This window comes from Thunnus maccoyii, chromosome 16, assembly GCF_910596095.1.
Source record: "Thunnus maccoyii chromosome 16, fThuMac1.1, whole genome shotgun sequence".
Lineage (NCBI taxonomy): Eukaryota > Metazoa > Chordata > Actinopteri > Scombriformes > Scombridae > Thunnus > Thunnus maccoyii.
Genome location: NC_056548.1, coordinates 5,027,353 through 5,044,525, shown reverse-complemented (window position 1 = coordinate 5,044,525; position 17,173 = coordinate 5,027,353). Strand labels below are relative to the sequence as shown.

Here is a 17,173-nt window from a genome sequence, read left to right as displayed (position 1 = left end):
GCCATTCATGCTGGGTTTGAATTTATGCTCTCTGCACCGTCGCCTCTGTGTTTTTCTTCTCCTGAATGGGCCTTTTTGTTTTTGAAAAAAAAAAAAAAAAAAAAAAAAAGTGTTGTAAATATTCTTGTCAAAGCCAGAGGCCACGTAGAGAGCTGCGCAGCCATGTTAAGCACATTATTGACTTAACATCTCCACCTATTTTTAATGAGCACAATAAGACAGAGAAAACAATCCACAACTCATCTATTCAGTTCACTTTAGACCTGCGGTACGTAATGCAGAAGAAAATCTGTAGGCATGGCTGAAGTATTTAGAGCTTAGATGAAACAGGCAGAGGAATGTGTCATTTTTGATGGGTTGTTCTTGCATACTCATATGTGTTTTTCTCTGCATACATGTAGCATCCTGCCCCCGTTTACTTGAGTACAATTTGAGCCACTGGTAGTCAAATTTGAGAGACTTGTTTTACAGCATATTTCTGAGTAGAATATCAGATACTACACGGCCGGTAAGGTGATAGGTGTCCAACAGACCCCCCCCGATGGCTATCTTTGACCAGTAGGTTCTCCGCAAGGCCAGGTCTATATTAGACTGCACAAACCACACCTTCACTTTGAGTTTAAAACTCTTCCCTCGGGCTGTAGAGTCAGAGAACCCCAGTTCAAATGCAATAGGGTTTGTTTCTTTTTTTGTACTTGTGTTGTTTTTCTATTATGTGCCCCTGACTGCAAGTCAAGTTTCCTATCTGGGAAAACAAAGTGACTGAGCTGAACTGAACGTTTAACTAATGGCTGTAGTTCCTGGTAGATTTGCAAAAATAATCTTACATTCAACTCGAAATATAAACTCATAATAATCCAACAAGTACTGATTTGTTGATTTGGAGGTCTAAAGATGTCTAGAAATCTTGGTTAAAATTCAACTAAAACAAAAAAGTGTGTATTTTAGACATATAGGTTACATGTAACCAATGTTTCTGCACACATCAAAATACTGTATAGTCATATATAACCTATGTCTGAAAAGCTGTAGAAATTCCCAATTCTTTGCACACTTAAATTTGGATTTTTGAGGAAAATATCCTGAAAACAAACATCCAAAATGTCAGAAACAGGATTCTTTCAGCTTAGTGTGACTTATTGCCGATGTCCCCACCTGGAATCAAATAATTTTATTAATAAAAGTATTATAATAATAGTTATATGGAACTTGTAGGAGTGCTACAACTGTGCTAAGAGGAGAAAAATCTCCATGGATGGCTGATTAATGGATGGATTTATTGATTGGCCTAGTTAGTCAGGAGGAGTACTTTTTGAAATCCAGTATTCTTCCTTTGTGATATCACTACTTTCACTAAAAAATATCTGATCACTACCTCTGTCGCAGTCGTTCGGTTTTGGCGGACCGGTGATGAGCTGACATGCAGACAAATTTCAAAGAGATTCTGGCAGCGTTACCTGTGGACTCTCCCACACAAACAGAAACTCTGTCTGTCTGCGAGGGTGTGTTCGTCTCCTTGGCTCCGCACCAGCAGCCTGCCTCACGCTGAAAGAACCCATCTATAATTCACAGCGCCTATTATGTATTCCCCGTGAAGATTGTCTCGTCTGGGCCGCTCCTGATTTCAACCTTGCCTCTCAACTCCAATTTCCTAATCTCAGTTTGAAGCTGTCTGTGCCAGTCTGCCAGAAGTGGGGCTGACTTCACGTTGGCTTGTCAGCGAGTCTCTGCAACGCCGCTGCCCTTTCAGCGGGTCAACAGTGGGTGTATTTGCCATCATAAATCACGCTCCAAACGCACCTCATTCACTCTTTCTCATGGGTGCTTGAGTGTGCATTTGTGTGTGCAAACAAGTGTGTGTTGCCCGTAGCAGCTCATTCAAATACAGCAGGTGTTTGTGCTGCACTACGTGAAAGTATGCATGCATGCACGTGTTTGCGCGCTTATAAGCATCCATGTGTGTGTTTGTGTATGTCCTGGCGTCCCCTTGAATGGTTACCAGAGCAACCGTGAATGTGCATGAGATCCTCTCTGCCGTCTCTCCCTAATGACGATGATGTGTAATTGAGGTCTGGATGTGAGAAGACGCCTCTGATTTAAGAACAAGAGGAGACTCAAGGGGATCCACTGTTTATTTATTCAGACATGTCCCTCCATCTCTGCTCTATCCTCTGAGGAGGTCAGCATCCTTAGTCGGGCTAGTAAACATGTTGATTTTTCCTTGGCTCTAAGCGAGCTGGCGCATGGAGCTCCCGGAGTAAATGAGCTGGTGTTTGACAGTGAAGTTTGAAGTGGAGGTGGGAGGGTTTCCATTTCCACACAGCCCAGATCTGTCGTCTTCTTCTTCTTCACGCTGGAATAAAACTTTGCACTTCTTTAACTTCTAGAGGCAGATTAGCTGATAGCTCGCCAGCAGGTCAGCAGTTGACTCTGCATCACTGCGTCTTTGTTTCTCAAGGAGGAGGGGTCTTTTCTTACACTGAGAAAACTCTATGTCCGATTTTTGCCTCTTAATTACAGGAAGAGGGTGTTTATGTACAGTCTTATTAGAATTATACAACATATACTTGTGCGGAGAAAGGTGAATCTGATTTTACACGTAGCGAACAGACAGGCATCACCTGTCCTGCCCTGTTTTTCCCTCAACGTTACAAACATTTTATGTTGAAGTTAGGGCTGCTTTTAACATTTAATTTCAATGAGTATGTTGTTTATTTATGTTTCCAATAATTGACGTCATCTTGACGTCATCAGATGTCTTGTTTTCCAAACTGCAAAAACCAGAAAAAAACAAAAAAAGAAGCAAATCCTCACATTTAAGACCGTAGAATGACATTGTCCTCTAACTGTTTGATTATCAAAATTGTTGTCAACTGATGTTCTGTCAGTCAACTAAACATCTAATCAAGTGATCAGTTTGGCCTCAGTTAAAGTGTGTTTTTTGATTAATTAAAATACCTCAAGTTGGAAACAAACCACCTTTCTCATCATCTACTGTGTCTCCTTCTCTCTCTTTGTGTGCAGACTCTGTGTCCAGTGAGACAGCCTTCTTGGAGGACTATGTTCTGGGCATGGGGGACACCCTGGAAGTGCCATGTGACCAAGAAGACCCCTCTCAGGCCGTCGTCTGGTTCAAAGATGGCGCCGGGCTGGTGCCAAACAACCGGACGCGGCTGGGTCAGAGGATGTTGCGCATCATCAACGTGTCGTATGAGGACTCTGGCGTCTACTCTTGTCGGCACGCTCACAGCAACACGCTGCTCAGCAACTATACCATCAGGGTGACAGGTGAGAGAAGCCAGGAGGCAGAAAGGAATAAAAACTGCTAATATTTTTGCTTGAGCTTAAGTTAAACTATGGGTTTACAAAAGTTCTTAAAGCTTTATGTAATAACTTGATACAATAATAAACCCTGTGCAGGAGGTCAGAATTGGCAAATGAGCACTCTTAATGATATTAGTCCAATGGTTTCCATCCACGGGGGAATTTTTTTAGGAAAACGAGTTGCTGTAGAGCTCCAATGGAAACAGACACTTTGGCTGCACCCTACAGTGCTCCCTGAAAACCCATCTGACAACTGAGAATCAAAGTATTTCCTATCAATAAACATTGTCAGGCAGTTACAGCGGTGATGTCTCGGCATGAAAGCTTTTCAAAATGGTTTGTAAGAAAACAGTGAAAACTTTGCTGCGAAGGAAAAAGTCTTATTATTTTCTCCTCCTCCTCCTCCTCCTGCTCGGTTTCAAGTCCCAGCTAACTCCCTGCCAAGCTGCACACACACACACACACACACACACACACATATATATACGCCATCGCACCGGCGCAGACTTTTACTGGCTTCACAACGAGCAGCCACGTTTCTCACAGATTCCCCCTTCCTGATACACAAAGGTGAAATCCATTATTGTATGAGGGGATGAGCAACGTCTTAAACAAGCGTGTGATGCAAACAGAGTCTTAATAGGAGTGTGGGAGGAAGTGGAGATGAAGGGGGAAGGGTGTGTTTGGATGTGTTGGGGAGGGGTCAGCAGTAGCTTAAAAGTCGAGCGGCTTTTTCCCATAAAAACTCATGGACACCAGCTGAGCCTGTTATTGACAACTAATTAGAAAGCAATTAGCTTGAAACATTTCATCATTGAAAACAGATGGGGTGGCAAGAAATGAGAGAGTTCGCTCCCTCTCAGCTCACCCCCCATCTCCTTTCACACACACACACACACACACACACACATACACGGATGCATGTATTTGGCTGCAAGCCGGCAAGAAAATGGCCTTTTCCAGGCCCGATCAGAGGTGGACAGCTTCTCCTCCTGGACCCACATATCAGCTCCAGACTGCAGGAGGACACATGCAAACACACTCCCCACATCGCTGATTTAAAAAGAAAGAAAAAAAAAAAATCCATGTTTCCAATTCGTGTTCGGCCTTAACATCTGATTTTTTTTTTTTTTTTTCCTCCCCTTTTTAAACAAGTGCAAAAACCACATTCTCCCACTGAGGTGAGATAACTGAATTTGCTTCCAGCTCAGCTCAGCATGTTTCAGGAGTAAAAACACACAGGAAGCAAATTCATCGCAGCCCATTGTCAGACATTTCATATCGTTTCAACACTCTGTACATGTTTAAATTACAAGTGTAGTCGGATTTTTTACAGTATGTGGTGACAATATGCCGTTCTCCCCCTGCACCGCCCGTTTTCCTGCCTCCACTCTAAACACAGACCCTTAGCTCCATCTTAAACACACATGGACTATTGTGTTTTTCCTCAAATATTTGAGTAAGGTGTCAGATATTTAGGAGCGGTATCAGATTTAGCACCTGGACGGCGTCCAGACAGAGGAAAGCGGCCAGCTCATATTGTACACACACACCCACACACACACACACGATACACATGTTGGATGCAAGAAAGTGTAATTTGAAGAGGTGAAAGAAGTTGTCTGCAGGCTGAACTGTACGAACATTTGTAATGTTTATGTTCGGAGGCTTTGCAGATATAACATATATTACTGGAGGTCTATGAGAGAAGTAGCTGTAGACTAAAATAATAGTGAAACTGTATATACCCACGTGTGGATCAGTTTTAGCAGAGGCTAACAGTGTGCAAAGGTAATTGTTAGCAAAGTTACTGGGACACATTGTGATAAACTGTCTTGTCTTATCTTATCACGTTTCAACTTATTTTTACATGTTTTCATGCTAGTTATGATGTTATTTTACTCAACAGCTTAACTTGCTTAGTCCAAAAGGGCAAAAAATTATGTAAAGGTTGTAAACAAATCAAGCATATTATCTAAAACAAAGATAAACATTAAATTTATTGAGCTATTATTGACCTAAGAGCAATTTGGCAAAAGAAAAAGCACAAGGTCAGCCAAATCTCCACCTGTTATCATGTGATTAAAATAACCCACACCCTCTATTGTAGTAAATTTACTGTTAAAGTTATTTAACTTTGTGCTCTTGCAGTTTTTTAGTGCAGTCAATGGTTGTAATTGAGATTTTGAGTGCAATTCTCTTCATTTTCACACCCAAAAGAGTTTTTAGCCAAGCTAGCGCCATGGTGGTATGGATGGAAATGTCAGTTGGTCAGTCTGCCAGTCCACCACTTTGAATATCTCAACAATAGTTTGATTAATAACCAAATAACTTCAAATTTAATAATATTCCCATCAGCCTCAGCTTTGTGTTTTAGTGCTAATTAGCAAATGTTAGCATGCACGCTAAACAAAGACGGTGAACATGCTAAACATATTAGCACATTAGCGTTGTTGTAGATCCGTCTCACTGTCATTGCTTAGTGAGACACTTTAATATAATGGAGTTAATGTTAATAGTAATACCTCTGCTTTAAAATATCTACTATGAAAAAGGCCAATCATGAGTATGTTAGCATGTTGAAGTTAGCTCAAAGCAACGCTGTGTACAGTGCTAAGTAACGAAGCTGCTAGCAGAGCTGAAATGCCGCCTGCTTTTCTTTGATTTTTACTAGTTTCAATAATTACTCAGTCACATTATTCTATTCTGAGATTTATTTCTTACAACCACAAGAGTTGGTTTCATGTTTACAACGATGTAACATGAGTCAAACACCACAATAGAAGAGCAGAAATGCTCAATGAGGTTTCGGATGACAGATACAAAAACCTGCTAGTCAGGAGTTTCGGGAGTTTAGCTCAGCGACGTAACAGCTGGCTCTCATTAACCAGACCTGCGGAGCTGAACCAGAAAACCTCAAGGTCAGATAGAAAATAATTATTATGCCACCGTGATACAGCAAATCTAAACACTTGTATCTGTGACTGAGGAATAATTAGATGTCACCTGACACACTAATTCTAAAGTTAGCATCAGTATGTGTTGCAAATATAGCTGAAAAGAGGTGTTTTTGTCTGTGTGTATCTGCACACGTATACACACACTCTCACATGAGCGTCTCGCGGCAGCAGCAGCAGCAGCAGCGGCGGCGGCGGCGCTAATGACCCCCTCGTTTGTAACGTCTGTGGGAATGTTTGGGTTGTAATATCTGAAAGAGCCGCCTCACTACGGAGAACTGTAGACTCATTCATGAGTTTGTCAGACAAAAATTCCTGCTTTTATTTTTTTTTCTCCTGCTTTTTCTTGTCACAAACTCTCCAGATGTTTTTTTTCTTCTTGTTATCTGATGGATAACATAGCTCAAGACATTTTATTAGAATAAATAGGTTCATTAGATGAATGAGGCTACACATCCAAAATAACGTCCACCTGTTTGATTAATAGAAATATTAATTCCACTCTATTTGTCTTCTCTTTTAAGACTCTCTGTCGTCTGGTGATGATGAAGATTATGATGAAGATCCAGAAGATGCAGGTAATGGAAATGGTGAATTCTTAATTACTCTTTTTGTTAATAACTTAAGCAGTTTCATCTGGTTTTAATAATGCAACATTTCAGAGGTTTTCTTGCTTTAAGAAACAGCTTAAAATCAAAGGTTCAAGAAGCGGTCGGACTGGTGGGTGTAAAATACAAGAAAGCTGATGAATCACATGAAACTAACAACATTATGAGCTCATGATAAAAAGTCTCAAATTTTGTGAAATGAAAAGGATGTTTTGTAATGATAATAACAATTTCCCTTTTTGAACATGATCTTGTTTTACTAACCGAAGCTGTATCTCCCAAATGACAACACTAATCCTAAAACAAACCGACCATCCCAAACTTGGAAACGTCTACAATTGGGAAAGCGTTTCCATTTCATGACTTCATAAATAGATTTTTTTTTTTAATATCATAGTCCACCAATTTTGATGTACACTGATTTTTTTATCCTTTAGTTTCAGTCTCTTCTTGTTGTCGATGCTGAAGTGCAAAAAAAACAATCAGTACCCATTTCTGAGAAGAGAACAAAGCAACGCCCAGCTGTTTTGTCACCTAGCAACAACATCCTTATAACTTAAACACCGAGCATTAATGTGTTCTTAACTTCTCGTGCCAGAAATACAACGTGACTTCCATCTGAAGGCAGCATGAGCTACGTCGTTAAGCTTAATGAACAGCACCTGCCACACAGACTGCTGAAAGAAGTTGGAGTTGTAACTGTTAACTGCTGTTAATGGGATAGTGTTAAGAAGTTTAAAGTTAAAATCACTGCACGGTTACCTTATCATTGATATACTTTTTTGACAAATATATATTATGTTGTTGGTTTCTCTTTGATTGAAACGGGATAGATTTATTTCATCCCATAATGTGATGTATTAATATTGAGGGTTGGGGACATAAAAGCTGGTTATGGATAAATCCATATCCCAACCCACCAATCCCAACACACCACACTAGTTTCATTGAAATAAAAGACTTCAGATTCAGATTTTTATTGACTCAAGAGTAAGACAATGATTACATGGTATGCAGTAAAAACAGTGTATTAGTGACAAATCAATGCAGGAATGATTTGAACAAAGGTCATACATTCTTCAAGAAAGACTTTTGGCGTGTCCGACTGTAATAACAAATTGAACTGAAACGTAGATGAACAGTACTAATAGTATTTTGGCGGGTACTTTGTTTTTCCTTTTATTCACTAGGCTTACATTCAAAACATACGCTTCCAGACTGTTGTCATCACAAATTACAAAAAATGATGAATGAATGAATTTATTTATCTTCCAGTTGCTTTGGTGATTCGTGTTTTGCTGACCGACAACTATTAGCAAAAGTTTTCAGATGATAAACTGGCAGATCTGTTGTTACAAAGTCCTTTTGTTGTGCTTGTGTGTCTTCTACAGTTAATCTGCATTTCAGAGTTCAAACTGATTTCACTTGTCATTGTGATAAACATTCATAGATCAACCAGAATTCCTTAGAAAGGTGCTTTAATGGGCAGTTATGTGACTTTCATTGGATTTGTGAAGCTGATTAGATTTATATGACTGCAGTCTGAGTTTTCTATCTGTAATTGGAATTATATGACTCTCATAACGGCTCACTGTCTTCCTGCGCATACATTAAAGCTTCTCCCCGGAGCACCGAACTAAACGCCTCTAACACACAGATCAAAAGCCGGTGGTTCTCTGGTGGGTAACACCCTTCTCAACGCGCTGTTGTGATGTGAGCTGCTTTGGCATTCAGAGACGTGCGGAGTTCAGGCGCAGGTGAACAAAGAACGACGAGGGATGGCTTTCTGCTTGCCGCGCGCACTTTACATAGTCTCTTCTGTCAGCTAGCATGACTCCGGAGAGAGACAGAAAGCGTCTCCGCCCCTCGGCGGGCTCTGGACCAGCCAGACGCCACACTGTGCAGCCTTTGTTGTACCGTACCGAGGGAGACAGCGGAAGGTGAGGCGCAGACAGATGAAAAAAAAAAAAAGAGAGAGAAGTTAAATGATGGAAATACAGTGAGAGAAGAGATGACGGGATGGAAGTGAAGTGAAGGAAACAACAGGAAGTCTGACGGAGAAACTGAGATACCTGCAGAAAGAAAGAAAGCGAGATGAATGGATTGCAAAAGACTAAACTCTCTGCTGGATTTTATACGTTGCGGCATAGTTTTACGCTTTACAACAGTTAAAAGAAGAAGGATTAGATTAGACAAGTCTACATCTTGACAGTGAAACAGCCAAAAACATGCCAAGAGCGTCAAACGGTCCATCACGTCTTGAACCGAATCCCAGTTCACCTTAACTGCACGACAAAATTGTTGCCATAAGCGAAATACGGAACCGTCTCGGTGACAGAGAGACAGTCAGACGCCCGACCGAAATCAAAGCCCCTTTGTAAATGTCATCACAAAGCTCCAACCGAATCAAGCGTTGTCACACTCCAGTCAAAATAAAACACTGACACAGTGACAGTGTGGCTGATACTGATGCTGCTGAAACAGCCCGAATGCCCCGCAGTCGTCATGGTCGTTTACTCATAAAAAAAAAGTAATTTGCCTTTATGTTGTTGAAGTTTGAATCGATGTTTAAATCGTTGGAGGATCTTCAGAGTTTCTCTGAGGTTTCCTTATGTTAAGGATTTCATAACTGTAAGGAGACAGGAAAGAAATCTATATTTTAATGGGGCAATCATTGGCGATGACAGCGCGTAAAGAGAGCTTTGAGAAAGGCAGACTGTCAAAAAAGGTAATAACTGTTAGTGAGGCTCAGGAAAATAAGAATGAAGTTACAGTTACAAGTCAAGTAATCCACTCTGAAATTAAATAAACAATAGTTATTTTGGCGTAGTACTCAAGCATCATTTAATGAACCCAGGAATGTCTGTTAATATCGCTTTCAACGTTTAATCCCATCATCCTCCTCGCTTTGGATGTCAGAGTATTAAAAACATTGCTTCATATTCAAGTTTGCCTTTTTCTCGAAGGCATTCAGCTGATGCTCTTATCCCGAGAGATTACAGAGCAGCAATAGAATAAAGAGGCAGAATAAGCTGTAGAGCAACACCGCAGAAAGCTTCCTGTTGCCGTCTTTGTACTGTAAGACGCTCTGGATAAGCTGCAATGTAAAACCTGAATGTGTTTGAATGTGCGGCTTCGCTCGGTGGTGAAAGCCTGAAGTGTTTTCTAAAGGGGACGAGGTGGCAGCAGTGGCGGCGGCGGCGGCAGCTTACTGCAGACATCCTGAATGCCAGTAAATAGCCTCAGACTGCCAGACTTAATCTTTGGATGTAAGTCTACCTCATGACATACGAGGCTCCGATTTCCTGGCCAAAAGGAGAGGGATTAGCCCAGAAACGTTAAACCCCTATCGCTGCTTAATGTCCACTAAGCCACCGCTAATTAGCCGGCTGTAGCAGGAAGGAGCCATGTGACGAGCCGCACAGCCAGACGGAGAGTCCCTGTCGGTGAGCGGAAGAACATCAGCATCCACACGCAGAGAGGACGATAATAGAGATGTGAAGACAGTGAAAGAGTCAGGCTGTTAATGAGGGAGAGGGAATAGAAAACATTCGCTGATTGACAGCGAGACAGAGAAAATTGCAGAGTGAGAGAAGAGAAAAAAGAAAGATGACAAAAAAAAAGAAAAGAAGAGAAACTGGAGATTTGAGGAGTTGAGTCACTATGAGCTGTCGCTGTAGCTGCCAGTTGAAATGATGCTGCTGGCCAGAGTTCTCAGAGGAGAGACAAACAGACAGGAAGAAAAGACAGAAAAGCTGCTGCAGTCATGAGCTCATTCTCCAGCAACCTCCAGAACTCGCTCAGCTGTCTCTTACGGGCCTTCTGGGAAAAAAAAAAAGGCAGAGAAGATAGACGCCTGCCCAGCAGCCACTGTAATTCCTGTGGAGATGACGCTGCGCACAAACGACAGATTGACACCAAATTTGAGTTTCTTTTTATTATTGGAGGAGAAAGACAGCAGCCTTGTCTATCGTCTCTGTATCTTTCCACTTATCTACCGAGTGAGGTAAAGGTTTAGCAGAGTAGACGCGAGACCCTCGAGACCTGCACTCACACACAAAGGAGGAGGATGTTATTGACCAAATTGTGAGGACGACATTTTGGCATTTCTGCTCTGAGAGGCTGCACAAAAGCAAATGGCATGGATTGTAGAAACCGCATTCAGGGTCAGGTCATGTTTATTTTTAAGCACAGTTTAAGTTATGTAATGTTGTAATGAATTAATTTACTGAATCAGCAAAAAATCTCTCATAAAATCTGTTTTAGGAAACAAAAAAAAACCTCAAAAATGTGAGTCTGACACATCAAAATGTGCAAAATAAACTGAAAGATTTGGTTTAAAATGCTTCAATAGATCCTTGGACAGGCATTGTCACCATGCACCATTACCAACCGACTATAAATGTCTCGACTAGTTATTTATTGTCCTATAATCGCGCTGAGGGAGGTAGTACAAATCCTGTTTCCAATGCAAATGAACTGTTAAAGTGAAATACTGAATGAATGGATATGAGGTTACATCATCTTAAATGTTTTGGAAAGATATGGAACTGCAGTAGAAAAAAAAAAGAAACTATGTCCCAAGATATTAAGACTAAATATAGGAATAAGCAGCAGTAAACATGTCATCTGAGTGATGCATTTATCAGTAGAAAATATTTCATCTTTTTGACCTGCATTTGACTGATTGATCTCTCAGAATATATTGTAAAACACAGTAATGAGATGCAATAGTTTCCAAACTTTCACAACCAAATCCAATCAGCTGTAATGTCTAAATGAAAGAGCTCAGACCAAACCCTCATCCGCCCTCACACGACGAAACTGAGTCATTAAAATTAATATTTTCTGCCGTGTGGAGAGCAGTGTACACACTCGAAGCCTGTGTAGAGTGGTGTGTGTGTGTGTGTGTGTGTGTGTGTGAGTTTGAGTGTGTGGGGGGGGAGGAATGTTAACAGAGCCTAATCTGTGCTGTGCTCCTGAACTATGCAGCCTCCTTGTTTACCCTGGCAGGAGAGCAGAGAGCCGGACGCCGGGCCACGCTACGCTGCTCCGCGGCCGCCATTGCTCCGATTCTGTTTGCCTTGAGTCCCTGCAGGCCCTCCGGGGCAGCGCGCCTTCAAAGAGTCCCAGTGTAATCTGTAATGAAATCTGTCTGTGTGCTCACAGGCGTCAGCGAGGGCAAATTATACAATTACACAATTAGAACCCCCCCCCCCCCCCTCCTTCTTTTCCCCCAGATCGGTGTCTGTGCGCTGAAGGGCCGTGTGCCGTGGCGATCGGCACCGCAGCGTGTCCTGCTGCAGCTAATTGCTGTTGCAGTGAAGTTGGGCTGATAGAGAGCCGCAGTCACGCTCCTCCGACCCACAACACAGAGCCAGGAGTTAGCGCAAAAGTGAACAGAGGGCTTTAGGGGCCTGTGTGTGGGTGTGTTTCCATATGTGTGGAACACTTGTAGAGGCAATGCTTAGTCCAAATACAAAAGAAAATGTAATCATACCCCGTTATGTGACCAAAAAAAGCACTCAGACGGTGCATACCCCTGCCAAAGCTGCACAATCCTCTAAACTTGTTATTTCAATAATAGAAAGTATTTAGAAGATTTGAATCTGGATCTGGATCCTCATCAAAATACACACAGTGACCGACAATCAGGGGATACATGTGCCAGATTTTTCCTCTTTTGAGTAAGTGCAGTAGTTCATGAGAAAATATCAAAAATCTTCAAAGAAAATGCCCTATCTTGCAAGAAAAGAAAGCATTAGAAAAATTCCTGGATCCTTACCAACAATTAATCGTTCTTTTTTTGGCCCGCGGCCCTACCTTTCTACCAAGTATCATCAGAATCTGCTTCATTTTTGAGATATCCTGCTAACTAACAGGCAAACAAAAAGAGAGTGCAAGCATCCACCACCTTGGGAGGCCATTAATCGTTGAGTCGGCGGTTTGATCGACAAATCCTTCAGCAAGACACTGGAACCTAAATTGCTCCCAATGTGTGCATGTGAAGAACTGATGTTACTGTAGGCAAAAGCCAAACTGCCACCTCTTTGGTGATAGCAATCAAAAATACAGATGCTTTAGTGAGTTTGGATACGCCACCAATAACAGGAATACTTTCTCCCACTAAACACATCCAGTCAACGTGTAGATTTGAGCGTACGTGCTCGGAGGTGTGAGGAGTTTCTGTGCGTGTGAATGAAACATATCTCCTCCCACCGGCTGACCTCTCCCTGTCGGTGTCCAGCGATAACCACGGCCTCTTTGGAGTCTCGTTATCGAACGTAAACTAAACAAACAGCAGGACAGGAATACAGTCTGTGTGTATTTTTAGACTCCCGGTGAGATTCCCTCCTCAGTTAACTTCTGCAGCTGACAGGTGGATGTGACACCGTGGAAGATGTTATGGTAAACCGCTTTCCACTCCGACGACTGTATATCCACGCGGGGGGGGGGGGGGTTATCAGCAAAACCCTGTCCCTGTGGGGGTTGAGGGGTATCTGCCACGTTCACCTCCTCCTCTCATAAAATCCCACTCCCCTTCCCCTCTGCTTGAGGAAATACCATCCGGCCAATTAGGCATGGGATAGGATTCCTGTGTGTTGCTGAGCATACAGAGCAGTAAATCGAAAACATGCTGAAATCAATATATCGACTGAAAAAAGGCTCAAACTTGACCTTTTTTAGGGAGGAAAGTGTCTCCCGCAAGTAAGCTCCTCAGAACCTCCAAATCACATTGTCACGTTTTTGAAGTATTTTAAAGAAACTCTTGGTTGTGTACTTTTATTTTCCCCCCAATACTCACCATAATAAAAGTTCTCAGTGAGCAAATTAGAGGTGATTTATTTTGGGTTTTTACATATGCTTCAAATCAGAATTTTAAAAGTCAATAATCCAATAAAATATGTGTGAATCTTTTGTTATATTAATATATTTTGCAGTGCAAACTATTTATTATTGACGTGATTTTATGAGTTTTATCTTTTATTCTAGCTCTCATCTTACCGTTTTTGTCCTATTTTTCTCTTCAGCATCGGTTATGTGAAGCATATTCTGAGCTGTGAGCACAAGAAAACCTTATTTACTGTCAACTGCACAAAAAAAAATAAAAAAAATAGATGCCTTGGGGACAAAAAAGAAAAAACCTGGTGAAAATCAATTCATATTGATGTGCGGCTGTTAAAATTGAGGCATTTCTTTGTTGAAAAATGGTCAAATCCTATATGATAAGCTTTATTCCATCACAAAATGATGAAGGTTTTTCCTTCCTCTGCCACACAGGAAGTGATGCGTTGACAGTACTGGTGTGATATAAGTAAGAGGGTGATCACCACTCTCACTGAGCAGAAATAAAAACCCAAGTACCACCTCTAGAAACATAATGGCTAGAAGAACTTGTAAGGAAAAAGACGTCAGAGCGCCGCCCACTCTGTTTGACAGGTCATCTCATGCAGAAACACAGCAGCGAGTAGCTAAAGGTCAGCGAATAAACCAGTGTGTTTTTGGAAGAAAACCATGGAGATGTAACAGAGACGAGTGGACCCAGATTGTGCTGAATCCACACAGGAATCTATTTCGGGTTAAAAAACGTCATCGTGGCCGGTGGATCATCAGCAGCAGGAAGGCAGTTTTCAGGTCCAGATGAGTTCAGAAGCAGCAGGAGGAGGAGGAGGAGGGGTAGGAGGAGGAGGAGGACCACACATCGGGACAGAGACTGTTTAAAAACTTGGTGTGCGTTTCTGTTTGACTGAGTGTGTGCGTGTGTGTGTGTGTGTGTGTGTGTGTGTGTGTGTGGCTGATTACCATGCCAAGAAAACAATGTGTTCAGACTCCTCAGAGGGTTGTCCCACGCTGCGTGGTGTGTCGCTCCAAATACGCAGAGACAGAGAGAGAGAAGTAATGAAATCTAACAGATATTTCCCTTTTAAGGTGGAAGCAGTTTGTGTGTGTGTGTGTGTGTGGTTGTTGCACGTGGAGAGTGTTTGTCTTAGCGAGCTGGGGAGTCTCTAACTCAAGCAGGGAGCGGTGTTCAGCTGCTCCATTAGAGTTTGTTAACACACACACACATGCACGCACAGTTTATAGTCAGTTCAATAGAGTGGAGTAACATTCTTTTTGTTTGCTCTCTAAGAAGACTCGACTGTGTCTTTCATCACTGAATCTCTCTCTCGGTCTGGTTGTAATTACTCTGTGAAGCTGAAGCCAAAGTTTGATGGCAGGAGCCAAAGAAATGTGTGTCAGAAATATATCAGAACACCCCCGGTATTATGATAAACAGACACACGCACACACACACACACACAGGCAATAGATCAGATATTGATCACAGACAGGTATTTAAAAGATAAAACTGGCCATTTTCTATATTTTTCTTATTGTCAACAAATCTCACGTGCAGAACCAAACCAACTATAAATTGACCGTACTTACAAGTATATATCTTTCTGTGCCGTAGACCTCCGTTCTTATACAAAAATATTAAAAATCTGTTGCACTGGGTGACATGATCCTTCACCACAATGCAATGGCTACACTGTAGTTTGCTTAGAAACAGTTCCAAAGACGTGTTTTTAATAGTTTTTGGACAACAACAGAGGTCTAAACATAGAGGAATAAGATATATCGGCCTTTAGGATACACACACGACACTTGTAAGTAGCTCATTGTTAGTTCTCCAGACTTATCCTTTAACCCGCCTTCGATCGACATCTCACCTGAGTCGTCCCCGATAAGATAAAAACCCGCCCGCGCGGCGCTCGAGGGACAGAATTACTTCTCAACCGTTGTTTGAGTCTGATAGCGCTCACACACACACGCATGCATGAACACACACAAGCGCAGACATTGAGATGGTAATTAGCTCCTCTCTCCTCTCTCTCTCTCTCTCTCTCTCTCTCTCTCTCTCACTCTGCATTTAGAAAGTAAAAGAGACATCTGATGACCGGTCAGCCACCTCCCCAGCTTTTGTCCTGAGAAACACACACACACATACACACATACACACACACCTATAAAGAGAGTGAGCGAGCCATGCATCAGCGCTCTCGCCCTCCACACCCACACCGCGGGAACAATAGGCCCGTCTGACTCGCTATACTCCCTTTTGTTTGTCGTCTTCTCAATACAACTCAATAAATCGCCCTGACGGGTTTCTAAACTCTCGGGATCGCTCGATTCAAATGAACTCTCGCATTGTTATCGAAGGGAAGGGGAAGAAGATGATGAGCGTTATTTTTTTTTGGGGGTCCTCGCGACGCTTCACGCACCGGTTTTGGATTCTTTCAACATCCGTCAAACTGTGTTTTACACTGTTGGGACATCTTGCACTTAACTCTATCTCTTGGTGTCTGCAGGGTGGGCTTGACATCGGAGAGACAGGTTCATAACTGAAAATGTAAAAGGTTTGATTCCCACTGTAGCCAGCAAACATCCACCAGCAGCTGTTTCTTGCTTCTTTAACAAACTCTCTTCTTAAAAACCTCTTATAACGTTTAAATGTTATGCCACCGTGCAGATATTGTAATGGTTCTAGCTCTAGTGTGTAATTTTTTTTTAGCTAAATAGCTTGGTGCTTAGTGTGTAAATATCTTAAAAATCAAATATGTTATCATTAATATTAAAATCTCTGTAAACAGTGTGGGTATTGTATGTGGTTTGAGCGGTGAGGGGAAGACCTCCAGTGAAAGAACAACCTCACATCTGTTCTGTTGGCAAAGTACATAACTCATCCAAGATGGACCAATTTGAAGAAGAGGGCAGGAGAAGTCGTCCCTTCTGTGCCATCTTTTAGCAATTACAAAAACATTGTAACTATGAATTCCTGGAGGGTTTTTCACTAAGATTTCTATGATCTAAGAATACACCAGAAAGGAAAAAAAAAAAAAAACTAGGAGCATAATTGTTAGAAGAAAGTGGTACTTCTTGGCAGAGCGAGTCAGACTTCAATCATAAGAAACGAGGACTTCAGACGTGATTTGGGCTCGACTGTTGTGAGACTTGACTTACTCGTGACCCTGACTCCCTAAAGACTTGAAAACATAAAACCTTCCAAAAAAATCCAGGAACCACATGCAATGAAACAGCTTGGTCTGAGCTTGCATCTTGACTCGCAATGTGTTTACAGAGACCTTTGACTTGATTTAATTTTCCCTAAAGGACTCAAGAGTTGCTTTGACAGACCTGAGACTCTTTAGGGATTTTAAACTTGATTTAACTGAAGGGATTTGGAACTTTCAGACTTGTCTGAAACGATTATGACTCGTCTCGTTACTTGTCTTGAATGAC

At 41.8% G+C, this 17,173-nt stretch overlaps 1 protein-coding gene across 5 annotated transcripts in view; it reads left to right on the top strand.

Moving 5' to 3' along the window:
• fgfr3 (fibroblast growth factor receptor 3) overlaps positions 1 to 17,173 on the top strand; it is a 125,693-nt gene that overhangs the window by 72,228 nt on the left and 36,292 nt on the right. For 2 of the 5 annotated variants that reach the window (XM_042436809.1, XM_042436808.1), the window contains 2 exons: positions 3,025 to 3,288; positions 6,806 to 6,871. In XM_042436809.1, coding sequence (XP_042292743.1) covers positions 3,025 to 3,288; positions 6,806 to 6,871 — 330 coding nt within the window. Of the gene's footprint in view, positions 1 to 3,024; positions 3,289 to 6,133; positions 6,246 to 6,805; positions 6,872 to 17,173 lie in introns of those variants that run through there. The other 3 variants (XM_042436810.1, XM_042436811.1, XM_042436813.1) reach the window with 3 other exon arrangements.